We start from the raw sequence: 23,994 nt of genomic DNA on the forward strand, positions 1-23,994 counted from the left end.
CAAGTTGCTTTGACTGAAGATACGATGAGAGCTGAGAGCTTTGGCAGTCTGATGTCAACGTCTCCTCTGACAGTCTGATTAGTTTGTTGTTTGGTGCGTTCAGCGTCACCTGTGCTCATTTCCTCCTCTGTTTACACCCTGCTCGCTTGTTCATTTATTAGTTATTCATCTGATTCATTAATCAGTTCATTTAATCCTTTACTTGTTTAATCTCCACCTCATTAATTTGTTTCTACTCGTCTTTCTTGCGTTTTCCTGCGTCTGTTCAGTCTGCTGATCAGCCTCTGCTCTTTGTTCTCAGCCTCTTCAGCTCAGAGTTGTTATTAGTGAACTCTGCATGCGGCTCAGAGAACAGAAGGCCAGCAGCTCCAAACTGCAATAAAACCCTGTATACACTGTGTGTGTGTGTGTGTGTGTGTGTGTGTGTGTGTGTGTGTGTGTGTGTGTGTGTGTGTGTGTGTGTGTGTGTGTGTGTGTGTGTGTGTGTGTGTGTGTGTGTGTGTAGGTGTTTACTGCAGTGTTTTACTTGTAATTATCAACAGCTCAGCAGGGGAGAGTGATGGTGCTTTTGTGTGTGATTGTGTGCAAGCTTTGGATCGTGTGTGTGTGTGTGTGTGTGTGTGTGTGTGTGTGTGTGTGTGTGTGTGTGTGTGTGTGTGTGTGTGTGTGTGTGTGCTTTGCGCAGTAACCCTGCACTGCACGTGTGCAGAAGAACAGAGTGTTTCTGCTCTAACTGAAGTAACTTCACAGACACACAGAGATAAAACATGCAGTAATTATGATGATAAACATCAAAGAGTGACACAACAAAACAAGATAAGCTACGTTTACAAGCTTTTCACAACGGTATCAAGATATAGAAGGTTTTATATCCTACATGACGATATAACTTTCCTTTAACAGCCAGCGATGAACAAACCCTCGTCCTCCAGCTCGTCACATGAGGAGCAGCTGAAGGTTGGAGACGACAGATCATGACTAAGCAGTTTCCTTCACCGCGACCATTTTAAGTAACTGAGAAGTGACAAATTTTTAGTTTTTAGTCAGTGCTGGAGATTATAAACTTCTCCAATCTGGGTACTTTAGAGAGCTGGATCTGTAACAACCAGCATTTTTGGGGCACTGTACCAACTTTAGGCTGGTTAAACACAAAACGCACATTTTCTTCCTGATAAAAACTCAGACGGTTAACATGAGCTTCTTCTCTAAACTACCCACCTCACTTTCCTGTTTGAACCAGGCTACATGCAGACAATCAGTAACCTCTCATTTCCGTACTTGAGCTGAAACGCTGAACGTGCTCGTAGGTGTTTGTTCAGGAGGGATTCGTTTCCATTCGAGGACATCCAGCTCTCGCTCTGATGGGCTCTGAATGCGCTTAATTGCAGCTTTGGACAAAAGCTTCTCTTGACTGAATGAAGGATGATCACAGTGCCAATCTGATGCACGTCGGCATCAGGACAGTGTTCAACACACATGGTTAAAAACAGCTTCACTTTCAGCGTCGTTAGAAAACTCAGTGTTTCTGGGATCAGTTTAGAGACACGAGGTGAGAAGGCTGTGTCCCTGACATCAACGTCATGTCATTTAACAGGAATCAACCAAAAGACAATTCTTTGACTAAACATGAAGTCATTTACAGACCTACAGTCCCATCATCACACCTCAGACATACTTTCACTGATGTTGCTTCACACTCATAAAAACGTGATGAAAACTGGATTTGTAATATCGACCACGCAGCCTAAGGACTGTCAGTCTCTTCCTGTCTCCCTCTCTTTTTCCTCTCCACCTCTTTTCGCTCCGAACACACACATGCACGGGTCAGGCTGTATTGACCGTTCTGGATGAAGCTCCATTTAAATATGGCCCTGAAGCAGAGACGAAGAGGACGGAGGAGAGGAAAAGAAGGGCAGGAGGTGGAGGAAGAGGTACAGGCTTAGGGAGGAAAGAGGAGAGGAAAGAGAGGAGAAACAGCAGGAAAGGAGACGAGGGGGAGAGAGAATGAGGGAGGTGAGGAGGAGGATGGACGGTCGAGGCTGAAGAGAAGCAGGGCTCAATACAAGAGACACACACACACACACACACACACACACACACACACACACACACACACACACACACACACACACACACACACACACACACACACACACACACACACACGCCGAGGCAGACAAGAAGAAGTGGATGCAAGACTGATTTTTCTGGTGAGGAGTGGCGGTGACAGGATGCCTGACAGGCACTTACACCAGCCAATCAATGAAGACAGATCGATATGTGACTGGGCCAATCGATGGCTGCCGCAACCTCTCTGACTGAAACACACACACACACACATCCCCATGTGAAGCATGTCAGACAGCACATAGTTTCATGTTAGATTGTGAATAAGTGCAGTGAGATGATAATGGTCATATTTCCAGCAGGTAGGTGATTCACTTCCTTTTCATATCGAAACGTTACACCAGTCTGCAGGCTGCCAGGAGGCCACGTTGGATTATGATAAACAGAGTACTCATGCGTCCTTTCATTCAGCATCACACAGTAGCTTACGGCAGTTGTACTGTAGTTATTATTCATAACTTGTTCTGGTTTACTGTTATGCTGTGAACATAAAGTCATGATCTTCGTCTCGACGGCTGCCTCAGTTTTACTTTCCTCGGTCGCCCCCTCTGTTCCTTCCAGACACCTCCCATGCTTTTCTGAGGAACTTTCCAGACCTGCCACTCTCCACCTGTCCACCAGAGGTCCTCACACTTTCCTGCCGATTCAGGTAACCTGACTCCTGCATCCAGCTGAGCACATTTGCGGGTTTGGCTGTACTTGTGAGCACGCCAAGATGTGATGTAGTGATTGTGACGGGCTGCAATGAACAGGATCAAATAACAATTGACTCAAACTTTTGGTAAAATAACTGACACTAAGATGTACTCTACACCATTTTTCCTTCTGTCCATCCAAAACAAAGCAGCTGTGTGTCTATTGTGAGCTCTTCCCGTTCAGATCATGTGATTTAAATCAGATTTGAAGGCCAGAAGATACAAAACAATCCAGTAATTCACAAGAAAAACCAAAGAAGTCTGAAAAACTTTTAGTTTCATGTAGAAAATGAATGTTATTTATACTTTCCAGTTCCTTTAATCTCATTATCTCAGATGCATATAATCAACACTATCGTCACTAACTTGTGTCTGTGTTATTTTGTAATGAGAGCTGGACCTCACTTTGTGTTAAAGCCTCTTCAACCTGCCTTTCTACATCTGCTCGGAGGCCTAAACCTCAGAGCGCGACAGCCACAGTTGCGTGTTAGAGCGTTTAAGGCTGGACTGTTTCTTTAAGTTTCACTATCCACGCCTGAAATATACGAGGGCTTAAAAACTCTGCCTTTAATCTGCCTCCGCCTCTTCTTCTCCAGCTCGCCTTCACCACTGAAGTGGATTTAAGTGGTGAAATCAATGAGACATCTGCTTCGCTCAGATCCACCGTCTCAGTCTATTTCAAGGAGCGGCTCTGCCTCGTGTTTCAAACACTTGGTGTGTTTCCTCTCAGTGTAATTCCCTCTAATTCACTGCACTCATTAACAGAGCACATAATACAAAAGAAAATTAGGAAACTGGAGGAAACCGCTGCAGAAAAGAAGAAAAAAAGGACAGGATTCAAAAGCGGCGAGGCGAAATAAGGGGCGAACAAATGTGATGAGGTATCGGAGCAGATACAGTTGTAACGCCGTCTGCTCCGTGATCGTTTCGACACGCCGCCGTCTCAGAGACAGAGCAGGACGGTTAGCTGAGGCGCTAGCTACGGTAAAGCCGCTTAGCATCACTGTCACTCCGCGCTCTTGTAGAGCACCGGGGTGCTTCACAGCTCAGGTTCCACATCAGCAGATTACCCACAATACACCAAGGGGATTTCCTCGCCTCGCAGAGAGCATTCTGCCGCGGCCTGTGCTGTTTGTTAGACTCAGTGTAAACAGTGGTAAACATGGCAGCAGTCGCAGCGTGCCTTCTGACAAAGAAACCTCTGGACCGGTGAGTCAGGGTTCAGGCTCGAGCTGAGGACGTTCGATTCCATCCTGCTTGATCAAAGACGTTTTATCACTACAAAGGCAACGCTGAATCTGTCTGATTGACTTTAAGGCTGCTGAATATTCATGAATCTAGAACTTGTTCAAAGTTATCTGTGAAAGCGTCACAGCTGGATTCAGTCCAGCCTCATCGGCTTGAACAGGCACTTCCATACCGCGTTTTTCTCAACAGACCTTTCAGGTGTGCCGGTTCCATTTTCACATCACATTATTTAGCTGACACTTCAATCCAAAGCCACTTACAATAAGTGCATTCAACCAACAGTACATCAGCTTTATCAAACACACTGAACTGCTTCAACATTTTTGCCTCTCAATCTATGAAATGTCATGCATCATAATTACTACCTGATGGAGAGAAAACACCGTTTCTATTCAGCAACAATTAACTATCATAATTAATTATGAGAGTCCAGAGGTGACATAGGAAGGTTCATAATTTCTTTTTCATCTGGGGGGGTCAAAAATCAAGCTGTTCCCTGAGTGCTCCCCCTAGAGGCCTGGAGAACGTCTGTTGTGGTAAGTGGATTTGCAGCAGAGCAGTGTGTGTGTTCCAGACGCTGCACTGCTTCTGTATTCACAGACTGCTGTAGATATATGTCGTTTGGCGTTCTGCTGCACATTTTGTTCGTGATGTTTGAGCCTAACTTGATGTTTGTCACGCTGACTGAATAAATATGTCCATTTAGCAGTTGCTATTTCTCTAAGTCAACTTCTAACAACCTGTATGGTTGTGTAAATCTCATCCACACCAGTTTTCTGGCTCCGGCGCAGAAACAGGATGTCCCATCCTTCATCCTCTCAACAAAGCTCTGATTGTCTGAGTTGTTTTTCCAAACAGGGAAGCAGTTGTCAATGAGTGCACCATCAGACCTATTTCATCTGTGATGTGGGCGTCTGCTCAGAGGTCTGGTTGAAACAACCTCGATATCTGAAAAACTTTGCCTTTCTAATCCAAACGTCTAGACATATATCGACTTGCAAATCACCAAATCAGTGTTTTCCTGGGAGGAACTGAATAAAGTGATGCAGTGAATGATGTTTAAAGTTGTTGGAGGTCAAATGTGCTTTTTGAAATCCCAGGCTCTTTGAGTTCACAGCGAATCAGAGCCTCCATGGTGTTTAATGTTTCCTCCATCTGCTTTTGATGCCAGACTCTGTGATCATTCATCACTGGAGCAGGTAATCAAATAAACGAGCTTGACGAGGAAAAATGAAAATCATTCAGTGTCGGGATCCAGAGGCTTTTTTTTCTTTGTGCTTTTTCAGGGCTGCAATCTGAGAAGGATGAGGAGCGTCGGCGTAGGAGGCACCAAAGCTAATACACTGATTAATGTTTAGCTGCATGTTGTGATTCATGGAAACATGACTAAGAGGTTGACTGAGTGTGAAAGACACTGGCGCCAGTGTAGACACACACACACACACACACACACACACACACACACACACACACACACACACACACACACACACACACACACACACACACACACACACACACACACACACTGACTGCATGATCTAGTTAGTGATAAGTGTTCAAGGATCACTGGATCACAATGCAATTTCATAATTACTAACCAACCAGCATCTTTTGATTTTTGCCTGATGGATACGAGGAGGATCATGCAGCAGAGACGACAAAACACTGGAGTGTTACTGCGTCTCCCGCCGTGGCTTAACACAGAAAATGACAAACGTGTGCCGGCTGGTGTGTTGTTGTTGTTGGAGGAGAGAGGAGGAATAATTTTATACCCTTTCAACGCTTCAACGTGCTGACATCTCTCTGGTGACCGGCGGACTCCTCTGTTGTTTTAGTGGAAAGATGTTTCTTTGCACTACACATCAATTACCGGAAAGTGTTCTGTTGCGGAGCCGCACTGTTTGATTGATCTGAATGGTCATGCTCACTCGCCCTCTGTGCTGTCTGGCTACACTGATAACTCTGGTTGCATCTGCAGATGTTCTGAGATATGAAAACGAATGAATGCACAAAGCTCGATGCAGAACAAACACTCCAAAAGACATAAAGTACAAAGTGATAAACGCGGCTCTGAGCCTCGCCTATGCGCTGTGACGTGAGCGCGCCATAACGCAGTGAGCGAAGGATGAGGAAGACGCAGCAGAGGAAGTTGGAGTGAAGCTACAGGCTAAGCTACTGTCTATGTGTGAGATACAGCCCCTTGTTGTCTTGTAGTCTGACTTTAAAGGCGGTGAGACGATCCGCTCAGGGACAAAAGAAACCGAGCTGCTCTTATCGCAGCACTTTCACAAAAGTTCCATGAAACCACTTTTCCTCCTGCATTGTTAAAAACACGTTCGTTCATCTTCAGCACATTTCCTCCGTGTTCTCCTTTGTCTTGCATCCGAGCAGTCGTCTTGCGCACTTCTCGTTGCCATATCAACCCGCCGTGTCCTACCGTCGGACGTGTCTCCACCGCGTGCTGCGTCAGTCCATTGTCTTCATGCTTGGATCTAATCCCAGCGGCGGAGCGGCGGTTGGGCTTATAGACTGTCTGTCTGTCAGAGAGCAGACGGAGGGAGGTTCCCCTGTTCACTGAGATAATAGCAGAGCAGTGGAGTGGAGTGGTTTACACACACACACACACACACACACACACACACACACAACACACACACACACACACACACACACACACACACACACAGCCTCTCAAGCTCTGCATGTGGCAATTATCTCTCCTCTCAGCAGATTGTGGCATCTCCTCCATCTCCTCTCCCCCTCCACCTCTCCTCTCCTTGCCTCCTCTCCCTAATCTCTTGACTTTTCTTCAGCAACCTCTTCCTCTTCCTCTTTCCTCCGACAACCACCTCCTCTCCCCTATCTCCCCATCTCTCCCTAAGCCGCCTATTGCTCTCCTATCACCTCCTTCCTCGCCTCCTCCTTCAAACTTGAGATGGTGACAGAGCACTCCTCCCTTACATGATAACAACCTGAACAATCTGCCTCCCCTCCCAAAAAAATGAAAGGCTGCTGTAAAAGAAAAAGCTCTTCACACCTCACTGGTCCCCCCTTTCCACCTAAAAACATAAAAACACCACTGTTTTAAAAGCAGTGACTGCACACACACGCGCACACACACACACACACACACACACACACACACACACACACACAATGCAGCTGATCGCCTGAGTGAACAGAGGTCAAAATCTTCTCTGCAGGGACTCTCTGTGTTTGCGGCCTGTTTTTGACACACTCTTCAGGTGCTGATATCTGCTCTATTTTTGTGTGCAAAAACACTAAAATTCATCACATGAGTGGGAAGTTTGAATGAGATATTTGTTGAAAAAGGGACCTGAACGTTAGCTTTTAAAACCTCAGGCCCTGAAGCAAAGACTGAAAACGTGACAAGGAACTGCTTCGTTCATTTTATCTGTTCAAACATGGAAAACAGGACCATGAGCGTGGACAAACATCAGGTACCGTCCCACTGCTCCCCCCTCTAAAGATTAATAAGCAGTAAAGTGTTCCCACAGAGAGCAGACTCTCCACCTGCACTGCATCCGTCTCTGTGGAAGCTGTCCGGAGCATCCAGCTCTTTGACTGTCCAGGATTAAGTATCTTATTATTTTCCCAGATTTCTTCCAGCCTGCAGGCTATACGAGGACCAGCATCTCTAATCTTTAGGTTATGGTTGGCCCACTGGGAAAATAACAGACCTGGAGCCTCTTCTCTCAGCCCACTGTGCTTTCTCTACTGGAGCTTTGCTTTAGAGTGCTAATCTAGCAGCTTCTCTTATAGCTGTGTGTCTTCATTTTTTAGTTTTTAAGACCACAGCTAAGCTGCCTCTGCAGTGCATGACCCAGGCATCACCTGTCAATCAAACAGCATCTTTCCTTAAATGTTTTAGTGGTTTTGAGCTTCTCTCATCTTCAAGCACTATGAGAACTGTTGCTGCTGATGTGTTTATTGTTTGTTTCAAGGAGCAAATCCTTGAATTTGGATGGACTGTTTGTCAGGAAAAATGTCTCACAGCTCGATCATAAAAGAGTAAAAGCACGTAAATCACTCTGAATAATTTGGTATGAACATGACCTTATTTTTCTTGATTTCAAGCTCTATAATGACCCTGCTATGAGCAAGATATCCCCATTGGGTAACATGTTAATAACAATAATAATGACCTTGTTGATCATGCAGGAAGCAGCGTGTGAATGCCCGGCTGTCGTGTTGAGAGCTGTTTGTCGTTCAGGTGCATTTTACAGTGAAGTGATATTTAGAGTACAACAGCTGGTAAGAAGCAGGAAAAGGAAAACAGATCGAAACCTGCATTGAGGAGCATGTTTGAGCGGAATACTTTAAAGCACACGTGAATGAAGATGAATGTTTGTATGAGTCCTGACTCAATGACCGAGAGGGAAAGACGAAGGCACAGAAAAATAATCAGTATTCTCTGAAACGAGTGCGTCTGAGCTGTCACACAGAATGAGGTTCGAGGCAGCGTCCTCACCGTCATCCTCACTCCATCAACGTCTCCGCCGGTCCAACCAGTGAAAAATAACTCCAGCTCCAAATTCACTTCACATGTTATCAAAATGCAGCTTGCTCAAAAAGATGGATTTCCCCCTGCAGCGAGAGCACAAACTTCCACTCTGAGAAATGCTCGTTTGGGTTTTTCCCCTGATGCTGGTGAGAAAATGATCCTTGAAAATCATATGGGAGCCTAAACGTTGCCTGAACTCACACTTCAAAAACAAAACAAAAACAAAAGAGAGAGGGATAAAATGATGCTCGACGACTTTAAAGAACAGATTTTTAACCCTAACCCAAAGCAAATTAGAACTTGAACAACTAACTACTTAAACTATATGAAATATATAAATATAAATAAATCTAAAACACTACAAATTCACATAATAAAGAAAACCTTATTCAATTACAATAAGTTAAAATTAAATATAAAATACAACCGTATTTCCTCCCTTTCAGTCCATATGTAGGATTCAGGGGATCTATTGGCAGAAACCTTATCTAATATTCATAATCATCTTTTGATTAGTGTATAATCACCTTAAATATTGTGTTTTGTTACCTCAGAGTGAGCTCTGTATATGTACAGAGGGAGCCGGTCACTTTCACGGGGCCCGCCATGTTTCTACAGTAGCCCAGAGCAGACAAACACACACACTGACTTTCAGATGCCACTTTAACCCTACACGCAGGTCCTTTAAATCTTCATTTTGGTAGCTTTACAGTGTTTTGACTGTAATGTATTTATGTATATTCCTCAACTTTTACTTTCCACCTGCTCCACCCTCTCAAATCTCCTCCGACCAGCTCTTTAACAGTTTTTCCCTCTCTGTGCCCTTTCTTCACATGACTGTCGCACCACCCTGAACGCCCCACATTGGAAACGGACCCAGAGAGCAGAAAGCGCTTTGGCGAGTCTGCAGCAGAAGAGAAGGCGTTTCTAGAAAACGAAACCTCAGCGGCTTCAGTCTCTGCTGCTGTTTCTCCATCCTGGAAGAGTCCGGGGTGCGATCGCTTTCCCCGACAAGCACTCCAGAGATCTACAGCTACACAGTAACTGAGTTAACAGATAATCACATAACACAAACCTCCCTCATCCACACACACACACACACACACACCCTTCATCGCTGTCCTAGATGAGATAAATGAGCACTATCAGCCCCCTACCTCCCTGCTAACAGATTAATGTGTAAGTGTTTCCCTGGTTTCCCTCCTCCTACACACACTTCTCACTTTCTCTGTCAAACACACACACACACACGCGCGCACACACACACACACACACACACACACTTACTTCTCAGCTGCCTTATGTCTGCTCGACAGCAGATGATGCAGGCGATCGACACAACGAATTTGCATAGACATGTGTACACGCAGAAACACACACAAACACACACTTGTGCGCATACGCAGTTTAACACACATCATGCCAGAAGCAGCTCGAGCTACGATTGAGTCAGACATCATACATCCCATCATCTGCGGGATACATCCTCAAAACGTCGCACACATCCACACACACACTCAGTGATGTACGTGCCAGTTATGCTAACAGATTTTCACTTCCTACGTTGGTCGTGGAGCCGCAGCCCGCTGCGTTCACCACCACCAGCTGCAGCGCTAGCAAACACCCAGGACTTAGTCATGTTCACCGCAACCGCCAGAACAAACAGCCACCCAATTAACGCCCACATGCAGCTTCCTTTTAGAGAGCTGGGCCACCGCGAGCTGCCTGCTAACCTTTAATCACACAGCGAACATCAGCTGAAAGTCACCACAGGACACACGGATGTTCCAGCTGGACGTGTTTGTCTTCAGCATTAATCTACCTTTTCTGTGCAGCTCCAGAAAATACACAAAACAAACATCCCTCTGCAGACGTTACAAGTCAGTTTGTGACACACATCCAGGTCCTTACAGACACAAACAACATCAACGTCACCTCTGAACTGAAAGCAGACACAGCACCAAGAAATCCTCGTTTGGTGCTCTAGTGAGGATCTGTGGCAGCACGACAGTGTGTGTGAGACAGTGTGTGTGTTCATGGTAATGAACGTCAGCCAGTGTGGAGTGGAGCTCTGTAGCTCAGAGACATGGCTCTGATAAGCACACAATACTTTTTAGTAGAATTAATTCATTGTTGCTTTTGGTCTTTTCAAGGTATTTGTTAACAACAATAATTCTAATTATATTAAATTATATTAATAATTAATATAAAATAATTGTATTAATAATTATATTTTTAAATAAAGGAAATAAAGGAATTTCGCCAGGCCTCAGACAGTACAAGCTCAACCTGGATGCACAGAAAACGTTAAGCGATGTGCATTCAAGGGCCCAAAGATGATAAACATTTCAAATGTCTGCTTGAATCTGAGGAAAAATGTATAAATTCATGCCCCACACATCTCGAATACTCCCATGTGAAGTAAAAAGCACCTCATGCATGAATATTTCATTCAGTGATGACATAAAGCATAAACAGCAGATGCAGAACACGTCTGATTCTGCCACACAATGAAGAAAAGGTCTGTTGGCTCATTTGTGCAGGAAGAATAAAAGACATTTAATCACAAACATCATCAAATCATTCATGAGACCGAGACAGAAAATGCTCTGATGTAATGCAATGAAAACAGATCTGTGTTGACACACAGTGTTCTTGACACATGACCACAATAAAATATGTCAGAAATGATTCAAATAAAACTTAAAGTATTAATAGTGTAATAAAAGATCAAAGTCCCCACAGAACCAGCGTGGATTTCCACAGATCCACTGGCAGAAATGGAAAATACTCAGTTTGTGCTTTCACAACCTCAGAACAAGCTCTTCAGAGGGTCTCTTCAACAGGTCTGCTGTGTTTCTACAGCAGCCCAGAGTGGACAAACCAAACACGGTTTGTTCTCTGACACGCTTTGACAGGGAAGGTGAAGCGAGGGGCCATCAGCTGGCTGCAATCTGCAACCTCACCACTGGAAGTCGCTCAATCCTACACGGCTTTGATTCCTCACCGCATCGTGGAAACAGTAGTTCAGGACAGGTGTGTGTGTGTGTGTGTGTGTGTGTGTGTGCGTGTGTGTGTGTGCGAGATCCCGGCAGCCCAGCCACACTGGACCTCTTCACACTCTGTACAAGTGCCTGGAAGTTTTTATCTCCTGAACTGTGTAAGAAGGCGGCTGCTGTCAAAGCGCCGCGCTCCTTATCTTCCTCCTGAGCGTCTCTCCAACAGACGAGGACGGCGCTCCGCTAAGAGGATTTCTATTTTGGTGTTTAATTTAATTTCTTCGCGGACAGACAGATTGTAATTTGGTGGTTTTTCTATGAAAATGTGTTTGGTTCCATAATCTAAATTTGTTTTAGCACAGATAGGGGATTAATTACGAGCTCGGGGAGCTGCTGCTGTGTTACTGTTTGACTATGTGAGTGAGTGTGTGTGTGTGTGTGTGTGTGTGTGTGTGTGTGTGTATACCTGTCATACTGAGAGCTGATCTATAGGGTCCTGTGTGTTCTCTGATGTGTTTGTTCAAGTCTGCAGGCTGTTTGGCTTTGTACTTGTACCGATAAGCATTATTTCTATGCAGTGCACTTGGGAGATTCACACACTGCACTGGAGTGAATGAGTGAGTGAGTGAGTGAGTGAGTGAGTGAGTGTGAGCGTGTGTGTGTGTGTGTGTGTGTGTGTGTGTGTGTGTGTGTGTGTGTGTGTGTGTGTGTGTGTGTGTGTGTGTGTGTGTGGCTGCTCAGATAAACTTGCCACACAGGATCTGACTTCTTACACACTCAAACCATAAAATGAGCAACAGGAGAAGAGTGTGCGTGAGTTTTCGTGTGTGTGTGTGTGCTTGTGTTTGTGTGTGTGTACCTGTAATGCCGCGTGTCTCTCAGGGCGCGGTTGCTGGGGATGCGTTCGCTCTCCCTCTGGTTGAAGGCGTACAGGGTGTACGGGTCGTCGCCGGGCTTCCAGCGCCGAGCGTTCAGGTAGCTCCGCTCATCAAAGCCCTCCAACATGTCCTCCCACTCCGCATCCGAGATCTGTCAATCAAAGAGCCGCTCAGTCAGTTGGGGCCAAAGATAATAATCATTTTTATTTTCAGTTAATGTTTGTTTCATTAATGGTTCAGTCTACAACAGTTCTGAAAATACAGAAAAATGAAAAGTTTCAAAAACAAAGATTTAATTTAGAGCAAAACACAGAAAAGCAGCTAAAACTCAAATTTAAACAGTATTTTTGTTCAGTTTATTGATTAATTCACTGATTTTCTTTACCGTCTGTACATACATAAATGTATCTGGACTTAAGCACACATCAACACCTTCACCCTGCTGTCCATGTCAGGTGTGTATTGATCCAATAATTGTGAGATAACACACATCAGGATGATGGGATATGTCACTGCTCTTTTTCCCAGAGAGTCAATTAAAAGTGATTTTTTTTTTTTTATCATCATGTTCCTCTAGATGATGAGTCACCATCACCACCAGCACACATGCTGCACATCCATACTGCTTGCAGGCCCTGGAGGTCATCAATAAATCCATGACCTGATCGAGCTGCTGTGGGTCCATTTTATCAGCCTGTCAATCAATCAGCTGCAGCAGCGTATCAGCTCATCAATAACCAAACTGTGCTGCACGCTGGCGACAGTCAGTGCATTCAGTTAACCAGTGAAACATCTCAGAGCAGAGCAACATCGTCATCGGCTGGGATGACGAGGCCATGTGAGATTTAGTCATAAATGTCACAATCTGAGTCTTAACCTGTGGCGTGTGTGTGCGTGTGTGTGCGTGTGTGTGCGTGTGTGTGTGTGCGTGTGTGTGCGTGTGTGTGCGTGTGTGTGTGTGTGTGTGTGTGTGTGTGTGTGTGTGTGTGTGTGTGTGTGTGTGTGTGTGTGTGTGTGTGTTCAGCTGTCCACAGCAGAGGCCTTTTAAAAGCATCAGGGGAGCTTTTAGAGGTAATTTGACTTAAAGAAGATTCAGGGGGTTTTAACTTTCTGCTCTTCGGCGTTCAGGAAGATGAATGTTGAACTTCAGCTCTTCATCGTCTTTGTTCTCTCCTTGTTTTGTGACTAAATGCTGCACTTTGTCTCTCAGCAGCTTTCGTTGTGCTGATCTGTGCTTTGCTGGAGGCTTTCTGTTGGTTTGGGCTTTAAATCTCTATTTTCTGATCATATTCATTTCACCTAAATAAATGCACATAATTAACTGTCCTCTGGTTTGATTCTGCCAGCGTTTTGCTAAAAATCTGTTTTTATTTGGATCTCAAAGTAGTTCAGCTCACTTGGCCCTCGTCGGAGATAAAAATATACATGTCGCCTTTTAATTTGGGTTCGTTTCCGAGTCATTCTCATGCATCACATTTAGGAAATCGCTGCCATGACACTTCCCACAATCAGCAGATGGACGCAGCAGTAGTTTCAGCTCATCTCTGTAATGTCTGAAAATCACATGCAGAGGCTGCAGGAGGCGCTCCATCCATCTCACCTTATCTTTTTGTCTTATATTTACTGGTAATGAATGTGCATTTTCACATTGGAACATTAATGGCTTGCTGTTTAACTGCACTGCAGTCACATTTTTCTTGCAGCAGGAAAATCAACCTCAGAAGACAAATATTGAGAACGCGTTTGCTTCTTGCATTTAAAAAGCTTTTTCAGCCGCTCACTCTCAGGCGTCCTTGAAAACATCAGTCAGAGCAGACTCTTCAGCTGCAGTGCCACACAACAGAAACCTTGACTTTGACAATGAAATAAAGATAACTGTAAGTTCACTGTGATGAATTTCTGAGCTCAGGATAGTTGGGGGTCCCTGCAGGTTGATTTTGTAGCTCCATGTAATAAACGAAAATCAATACGACTTTCTGGAAGGAAGGAAGGAAGGAAGGAAGGAAGGAAGGAAGGAAGGAAGGAAGGAAGGAAGGAAGGAAGGAAGGAAGGAAGGAAATCAACCTTAAAACCTGCACAATGCTTCGGAAAACAGGCACAAATAATGTAAAATAATGAAATAAACTGACACCTGCCTGATGCTTCAGATCAGGCAAGGCTTCATTAAATGACTGCATTGGAAAACTAGCAGCTGGCTAACACTGGCACATGTACAGAAATGGCCATTAAGGTGCAGCGCATTTATAAATAAATGAAATTAGCTTATATAAAACATATGCAGTTTGTAGTTAATGGCGCTAAAGCATGCAAAGGCAGCTGTATGGGCCTTTAATATGCTAATCAGAGACGAAGCTCTCAGTGTGAGAGCAGGAAAAGATGGTCTTCCTTCATGTCATCCAGCACCAAGAAAATTCAGAAACAAGAAACAACCAACTCTGCAAAACCCGAACTTCTCCCGAAAATACAAATGTTATAAAATAAGATGTAAAATGTTAATGTGGCTCATAAATCCCACTCAGCTCGTAACAGCTGGTGGAGAAAAACACAAGGTGGCAGCGACTTAAGGAAAAAAACAGCTACAGCTGCACTTTCTGTCTGTCGGAGAGTGTGTGTGTAGTTTAAAAGAGAGCGTACATCATTTATGAGACAGTACAGATGCCTGTTTGCATGCAGGAAGGAGTGTGTGTGCGTGTGTATGTGTGTGAACAACTGAGGGACTAGATGTGTTTGTGTGTGTATCATTTATGAGTGTGTGTGCTTGTAGGTATCTTCTGTGTGTGTCAGTTGACGGAGAGGGAGTGTGGGTTTCCGTGTGTGTTTGTGTGATGCGTAAGAAAGCGAGAGAGGGAGAGGATGCTCCTTTGAGGGCGAGCGGCATAAAGAGCGTACATTATCATTCTCTCTCTCTTTCGCCCTATCATAAACATAACACAGGAGCTTCAGCAAAAACCCCAGAGGCCATATTTCTCCCCAACGACCACACATAGTGGAGATGAATGGAGACACACACACACACACACACACACACACACACACACAGGGTCACAGAGCTGATGGTGTGTGTAACAGAACAACATTTACGGTGGGGCAGCAGCAGTCAGGATGGAAGGAAGCGGAAAACGACTGACACTCCTCCTTATCTTCTTCCTCTCTTGTCCTCCTCCTCCTCCTTCTTCTTCTCTCCTCATTATTCAGCCATACGACTTGCTGATGCGACACATTGTCTAAATGGGGCCATTAGAGGGCTGGGAGTCAGACTCTTTGTGTGAGTGTGTGTGTGTTAGTCTGTGTTGCTAGTTCTTCCCCTGGTGGCTGTAACAACGAAGCATGAAGAGCAGGGGGGGGGGGATAAGGAGAAGAAGGAGCACAGAAGAGGAAACAGAAAAAATGAATGGCAAGAGAGGATGAGTGGGAGTAGGAGATGAAGGAATGGAGTGAGGAAAAGAGACAGAGGGGAGAAAGAGGGAGAGACGGCAACAGGAAGGGACAACAGGAGAGGAAAGAGGGTAAGAGACAAAGTTACAGAGGATGAGGATGAGGATGAGGAGGGAGACAAGAAAGAAACTGAGGAAGGAGAAAGAAGAGATGTGAGGAATGAGGGAGAGAATGTCCAATGAGAGGAGAGAGACGTGGACACAGACAGAGGAGGGCGGTGGACAGAGGAGACGAGATGAGAGAAGAAGTGAGAAAAGGGCAGCGTTCGATCAAGCTTGTCTGAGTTTCACACACATGCGTGCACACACGCACACACACCTGCGGACTTCTTGTCTCCTTGTAAGATTTGTTTGCATCTCGTCTCGCTAGGAGCTCAGGAGAGGTTGCATTCAAGGTCCTCTGGATTTTATCCTATTTATGAAACACACACACACACACACACACACACACACACACACACACACACACACACACACACACACACACACACACACACACACACACACACACACACAGCTTGTCCTGCTAATGCACCGTGGCATCCTCTCAGTGCCTCTCACGGCCTCGTACATGAACACAGACATTCAATTAACGCACCTGAGGCACGACGCGCTGGACAAACAATGTGTGTGTGTGTGTGTGTGTGTGTGTGTGTGTGTGTGTGTGTGTGTGTGTGTGTGTGTGTGTGTGTGTGTGTGTGTGTGTGCGTGTGTGCGTGTGTGTGTGTGGGAGAGAGCCAAGCCACCAAGGAACCTATTAATTCATCCAGACGAGACAGACTGATACATTTAGAATCATAATGAGAAAGCCTGAAGTGTGAGTGCACGCACGCACGCACATGCGCACACGCACGCACACCTTGTATCAGGGCCGTACTCGACAGACAGCCCACATTGTTGAAAGGCAGCAGAGGTAAAGACAGAAGAAGAGGGAGGACAGGACACTGTGTACTAAAACCTACTGGTCTTGGAACTGGAAGGTTGCTGGTTTGAATCCCTCTGACCAGTTTGAAAGAGAAAGAGCAAACACTTCTTATCCCACTTACAGCACATCTACGTGCCAAAAAACTTTCATCAAACTAAAAGTATGTTGTTCATTTATGTCACTAAACTATGATGATTTTTACTTTCTGCTCGTACTGGTTAGAGGTAGGGCTGGGCCGATAAAACGACAGCGATATGTCTCGCGATAGATATGTCATCAATATCAATATAAAATGCCTTCGATAAAGCATTTGATCATTTTTTTAGTCTTCGTCGGAAGAAACCTGAAGTTGTGAAGCGAGGTTGGTTGCATGAACAAAGGCACTCAGATAACTGAGCAACGTAGGGAGTAATCGCTAATCAGTGAGAGAGACACGCTAACACGCCAATCATGTTACATTATCAAGTTCGGTTGCGCCATGTCGTTGTCACGTGTTTGTTGCTCCGCGAGGAGTGAGATGAGAAATAGAAAGTGAGCGCTGCAGCGAGCAAAGAAATCGTCGATAGAACAGGGAAAGTCAGCTCGCCAGTATGGAGTTTTTTGGATTTTATAAGTCGGGCCGTAGTCAGACCAATGTGGTCTGTAACTTATGCAAGACTTTCGTCCCCACCAAGACCGGTAATACCACAAACTTATTTAACCACCTTAGCCGCGCTCACTCATTGGAGCGCAGCCGTATTCGCCAACGTCCGCCAACCGCAGCACCACCGCACAAGCAGCTGACCACCAAGCAGAGGTATCTGCTTCATTGCCTTATGACAAATCATCTAAAAAGGCACGAAGACGTAACGGAGGCAGCGGCATATCATATAGCTAAAGACACGCTTCACTGAGCACTGTGGAGAAGCCAGGTTACAAACATCTCTTACACATGCTTTATTTTTTTCTTAAACACACTTGCAATAAAAATATAATTGAATAGTTCATGTATGTTTAGAGTAAGAAGAGTGACTTAAGTTATTCAAATGTCTAGGCTGGTTTTATAGTTCAGTCAGTGTTACTGTACTGTCTATCATGTTTGTTTGTTTGTATGTTACAGATGTCGTCTACCTCAGTTTCTGCTATGTTTACAAAACACTGCACATATTTGAAAACATTTCATTCACCAGAGGGTGAATCAGCTCGTGAACGTTCTGCACTAAACGTGCAGAAAAAAAGTTCTCAGGTTTCTCTCTGTTTACATTTTTACACTTTTTTTGGACATTTATTATTTGAGTGTTTTCCATGGTTGTGTTGACATTTCCTTTCTGCCTTGATAGCTGAGGGGATTATAATCAGAGGAAGGTTAAATTTAAAATAAAAATGTTTAAATTGGATGTATTTTTCTCCTGGTCCTTATTTTAAATAGGTCATAAAAAATATCAATAATTATCGATATCGACCAATATAAAATACTTTAATCGCAATAGAGTTTTCAGCCATATCGCCCAGCCCTAGCTAGAGGTAAAGGTAGAGAAGAGTGAGTACACTGTAGATCCCATCTCCCAGCAACACTGCACTGACTGGTCCCAGTTGACAGTCTGGTTGTTGTGTATCACTCATCCATCTGACATCAAACCAGCGAGTTTTTTGCTTTAATATATCATTATGATGAAAATGCTGATTGCTCAGTGTAATGGCTTCGAGTAATGACACCACCTGCATTTAGACTGTTCCCTATGAGCCTCACTTTCACTACACAGGATCGCCCAGGAGAACGAGGGCTGGCACTGCCTGTTAGCAAAAGGGAAAAATATTTCATGTATCTGGCCCGTGATTCGGATGCATTCCAATATTCAATACGTCTTCCTTGGCCCGTGCCGCACCCTTCTACCAAGTTTCATGACAAGCGAGCACACAAGCAAACCGGACTGAAAACATCACCTCCTGGCAGAGGCACTAAAAGGGTGGAAACACGGCATAATGTAACACACAGCACATCGGTTTGGTGTTGTTAGCAGCAGGAGAAAACGCTGATCTATAAACCCAAAGCTCCGCCGTAGAGACTCCTGTTAACCTTTTGCATCAACCATAAATCCAGCTTATAGATCAAGATGTTATAAAACCGTAGTGGTGACGACACAGAGGAGCAACAGTAACAGTACATTAGTGCAGTATTAGTATCTGTATCAGTGTCGTTGCCTGTACTTATCAGTGTCAGTGTTGTTCAGATGTATATTTTCAGCCTGAGTCACACACAAAAGCAGAGAATTACAGAAGAGAGACATCAGCCTCTGAATGCAGCACTGCTGCTAATGAGACCACCGCTCTTTGAAGACATGTGTGTGTGTTAGGGGGGGAGACAGAGACAGATTCAGCTGTACTTGTGAGGACACATCAACACATCAGTCTTCATTTTTAAATCAACCATTTCTCCTTGCTGACATTTTATCCAAAGTGCTTCACAGTTTCATCTCGTTCTCACACGCTCACACATCAATGGAAGCGAGCTGCCGTGCAGGACGCGGCTCTGACCGTCAGGAGCCGCGGGGTCTTAGTGTGATGCTCACGGGCACTAAAGCTCCAGCCTGGGATTAGCGGTCAACATGCTCTGCTGGCTGAGTCATCTTCAATGTGGGTGTTGATGCAGAATAGTGTGCAAATGTCTCCTCATCTGGTGCGGTTATTAGCTATTTTGCCAAAGCTGAAAAACGATCCGTTCTCATTTTCTGGCTGTCGGCCTGTAGTCCAGACTCGTGTGTGTTTGTGTGTAACTGGGAGAGAGTCACAGATTATGCAGCACAACACGATGAAGAAAATACAAGAAAAACAGCCGTTACAAATCAAGCTTTGGACGTACTGCTACTGTTATTTGTGATAAAGCAAAGAGCGCTGAGCTCTCAGCGTCTCCTCACCTTAATATGTGACCCAGTCAGATGATGAATTACCCATTATATCCAAGGCATAAATCATGTATGGACTCTGTGTGTGTGTGTGTGTGTGTGTGTGTGTGTGTGTGTGTGTGTGTGTGTGTGTGTGTGTGTGTGTGTGTGTGTGTGCGCGCCTCTGCTTTATTATCCCCCGTTCATGTGCACCATATGAACAAATGACCTCCTTCCTGCAAACACACACATAAACACACACACACGTCAACCCCTGTGTTCTATCATGATGTATCACCTCCGTAACAACAGTAAGGAAACGGAAAAACAAATGTGATGTCTCCATTATGTTTGTTCCTTCTTAAATGATCTCTCAAAGGCGAGCTTCAACCCAGACAGCCGGCGGTTATCAGAGGCATTATGACGAAGGTAAGAGGAATATCATCCTCCATCTCCTCCAGCTTCAAAGTGATCTGACTCAGGTTACAGAGGTGGGATTAAGGCAGAACGGCTGCTGAGATAGGACGGTTTCAACGCTCTTAGTTTTTCTCTTTTCCTGTTTCTTACTTCGCTTGTTCTTTGTCCATCAGTGATGTTGGTTCTGTAAAATGCCACTGCCTCCATTTGGGCTTGGACTATTTTAAAAAAGAGATTTAGCGCCTTCTAGCTAAGTAAGAGTAAAAAAAAAGCTTCAGATGCTGGTGATGCAAACGAGGCAAAAAAAAGAAAAAGATGAACATCTGAAAATTCATCTTCAGTTCCAGATTAAGCGTTACACAGCACAGAAAGTCAAATCCATAATTCCAAAAATCTGACAAAAACAGATAACAATCAGACTGATTATACAAGGTAAACAATAAACAAAGACAGACAACAGGAAAAGGGGGGATTAGCTTCAGTCCAGACGCTGCAGGAAACATCCACGTTTAAAAAAAGCACTCTTTAAATCACTCACAGCGACAGGCCTCGTCTGCATGGACTCTTCTGTAATCCTGTTATCTCAAACTCGCCAATTAGTTTTTGTGCCACAACGAGGTATCAAACTTTTCTTATCTCCAGGTCATGACTAACTATCTTGTCACGCTATGAAAGTGAGAAACAGTTTTGTCAGATGGTGACTTCAGATGTGGAGATCGACATCAGAGCGGCTCGGGGGGGCGTCGGCCTTTGTAGTCAGGCTCACTGAAGAGGAACCAAAGCGGTGGAGATACAGTCGGAGGAAGTGATTGATCAGCGCTCCACATTCTGCTTTAATCAGAGCGGAGCAGGCGGGAACTGCACCAAGCTTTTCTGCTCCAGATAAAATTCAAAGTTCACTTGAACTAACAGCTTTTACATTTCACTGTCTTCAGATAATGAGATTACTAAACCTTCATCGTGAGAAAATGGAGTTTGATATCTTTTGGCAATGACAATTAATTTGTTCAAGGGTAGACACGTCTGAAAACAAAAGTTCACTCCTAAACTTCTGTGCGTCTGAGCTCCATAAAGGAAGACACTGTACTTTTTATTCGTTTGCTTTCTTTTGGGGATGAGCGTTATTAGCAGATGTTAGCATATACGTGTTTAATGCATAGAAACATTTTTTGTTTTGTGGCAAAATTACAGAAATGTATTCTTGTCCTCAACCTCTAGAACTTCCTGGATCGAAGCTGAATGGATGATGATTAGATGATCTAATTTTTCATTTCCACCTCCTTCAGTCGTGTTCACAATCAACCAGACGAATACAGACGTCACTTCCATAGAATCCCAAAAAGTTTAACACATCAGCCACTAAAACAGTGAGGTAGACCAGCCAAACAGGTCCAAACATTTCTTTGTTCACATCAGCGAGCAGGCTGATTCTTCCCTGATGTACATCTAAATATCATTACCATCACCAACGCTCGATCTGCAGAGGAGCATGAAACCATCTGCATGACTTAGGTCTCCTTTTTGTTCCTTGGTGTTGTGGGTAACAGTAGGAGCTCACAGATGAATCGACACACAGATTTCCCAAATCACAACACTGCATGGAACAGAATCATTGAGATTTTCCCAAAAATCTATGTAAATATGAAAGAAAATTGTTGTAAAGGCAAACAGAACTGCTCAAACACTGTTTGATGGCACAGCCAGTGGTGAGTAACTTCTCAGTGACACCAGTCCAACCCAGCTGTGACTGGTCAGACTGAGACAAAATGATGTAAAGCAAACTGAGTTTTGATCTGAGTGATTTTCTTTGTAAATACTCGTTAGTACGAGACTGAACGCAGCAAAAAAATCTTCCCTCATCTGAGATCAGAAAGCAAAGACGTGGTCACATCAGCCACATGGAGCTATTTTTCACTTCTTACCCTTTTTCTCTGCTCATCTTCTTTCCCCTCCTCATCCTCCCTCTGTTCTCACCTGTCCTCTCATTTCCAGTCCTCCTCTTCCCTCGTCTGTCCCTCTCTCTGCCCACATCACTCCTTCTCCTGGTTATTCTAAGCTCCCTCGTCCTTCTCTCCTCTGCTATCCCTTTATTTATCTTCACCTCCTCGTCCTTCCTCCCCCCTCTCCTCTCTTCTCCTCTCCTCCTGCATGAAGTGGTTGCTGTTTGTTTGAAGTCGAGGCTTATTGAGCTCAGGTCTGGAGAGAGCAGCGCTACGTCAATACTACACACACACACACACACACACACACACACACACACACACACACACACACACACACACACACACACACACACACACACACACACACACACACACACACACACACACCGAGACAAACACCCTCTCCTCTTTCTCCCTTCAAAACTGTCTCTCACACACACACGCACGCATGCACACGCACGCATGCACACGCGCACGCACACACACACACACACACACACACACACACACACACACACACACACACACACACACACACACACACACACACTCCTCAGTCATCAATTAAGGGTGTGTATAGATCTCTCCCTGCAGCAGTGGTGCTTGTTTGGTTTCTACATTGTTTTCTGTTCCAGCTCATACATCTCTGTCTATGACACACACACACACACACACACACACACACACACACACACACACACACACACACACACACACACACACACACACACACACACACACTAGCATACTGCTGCACATTTAGCCTTTTTTGCCACAACGGGGGATGTTTTCCCAGAATCATTTCAGAGGCTAGTAGAACTTAATCTGCATTTAGACCTCGAGGGCGAGGTTCTAGTTTGGGTTCTGGGCTCTAAAAAGTTCCTGATCCCAGTAAATAAATCCCCACTCCTGATGTAAAAATCACTGATGGCACACAAGTAATCAGCAGATGGATGCTCAAACAGAAAATCTGTTTATTATCGTTAGAATTTCAACATTTAATTTAGAACTGCTGTAAATCAAACATAAAGGTAAACAAAGGCATCCTGGAAGTTCTGGGAATTATCAGGTGACAACAAAAGCATCATCAAAGGACCACACACACACAGACACACACACACACACCTACCCGTATAATATCTCATAACACAGATACAGAACTCTCCACTGAACCCGCAATCTTCCAGCAATGCAATGAATCATGGGAGCACAGGGACATGAGTGGAATTGCATGAGTGGCGTTGCAGTGTGTATGTGTTTGCGCGTGTACGTCTGCATGTGTTTCTCTATAGCTAAATGCATGACGAGGTCATTCAGAAAGCAACAACACTCGTCTTCCTCTTAAAAGCACAGAAATGGTTTCAACATCGACCCAGCATGCATTATGTGTGGTCACATGACTGCACGCACACACACATACAGTGCACGGTGAAGAAGCAGAAATGTGTGTCACTCAAAGCTTTTCTTTTTCTACAGAAAAAATGAAACACACAACGAAGCTTCACCTGGCTCCTTTTCTTCAACCAGGACACTTACAGTCCAGGTGAAGTGCCAGCAGGTGAGGCACTGAATCTGTAACTGAGCCTCACCTCTGACCTCTTAACCCCCCTGTGGAGGCGGCAGAGCGTAGACAAGGCACAATTTCCTCCACAGGGATCAAGAGAGGATCACATCGCATATTCATGGTACAGCAAAGAGCCGGGGATAAAAGCATCCACCATAAAGCACACACAGAGAGAGAGAGAGAGCGGCAGAGCGAGGTCGACATGAACAGAGAGAGAGAGAGAGAGAGAGAGAGAGAGAGAGAGAGTGGCAGAGTGAGGATGACATGAACAGAGAGAGAGAGAGAGAGAGAGAGCAGCAGAGCGAGGTCGACATGAACAGAGAACAGAGAGACAGAGAGAGAGAGAGAGAGAGAGAGAGAGAGAGAGAGAGAGAG

The 23,994-nt window shown here is 44.7% G+C and overlaps 2 protein-coding genes across 2 annotated transcripts in view; one reads left to right on the top strand and one right to left on the bottom strand.

Annotated features, from left to right (window-relative positions):
• LOC139347268 (uncharacterized) overlaps positions 1-23,994 on the top strand; it is a 233,030-nt gene that overhangs the window by 126,330 nt on the left and 82,706 nt on the right. The window lies entirely within an intron of this gene.
• galnt14 (UDP-N-acetyl-alpha-D-galactosamine:polypeptide N-acetylgalactosaminyltransferase 14 (GalNAc-T14)) overlaps positions 1-23,994 on the bottom strand; it is a 121,023-nt gene that overhangs the window by 81,226 nt on the left and 15,803 nt on the right. The window contains exon 2 of the mRNA XM_070986693.1: positions 12,457-12,626. Coding sequence (XP_070842794.1) covers positions 12,457-12,626 — 170 coding nt within the window. The remainder of the gene's footprint in view (positions 1-12,456; positions 12,627-23,994) is intronic.

Source organism: Chaetodon trifascialis, chromosome 19 (assembly GCF_039877785.1).
Source record: "Chaetodon trifascialis isolate fChaTrf1 chromosome 19, fChaTrf1.hap1, whole genome shotgun sequence".
NCBI lineage: Eukaryota > Metazoa > Chordata > Actinopteri > Chaetodontiformes > Chaetodontidae > Chaetodon > Chaetodon trifascialis.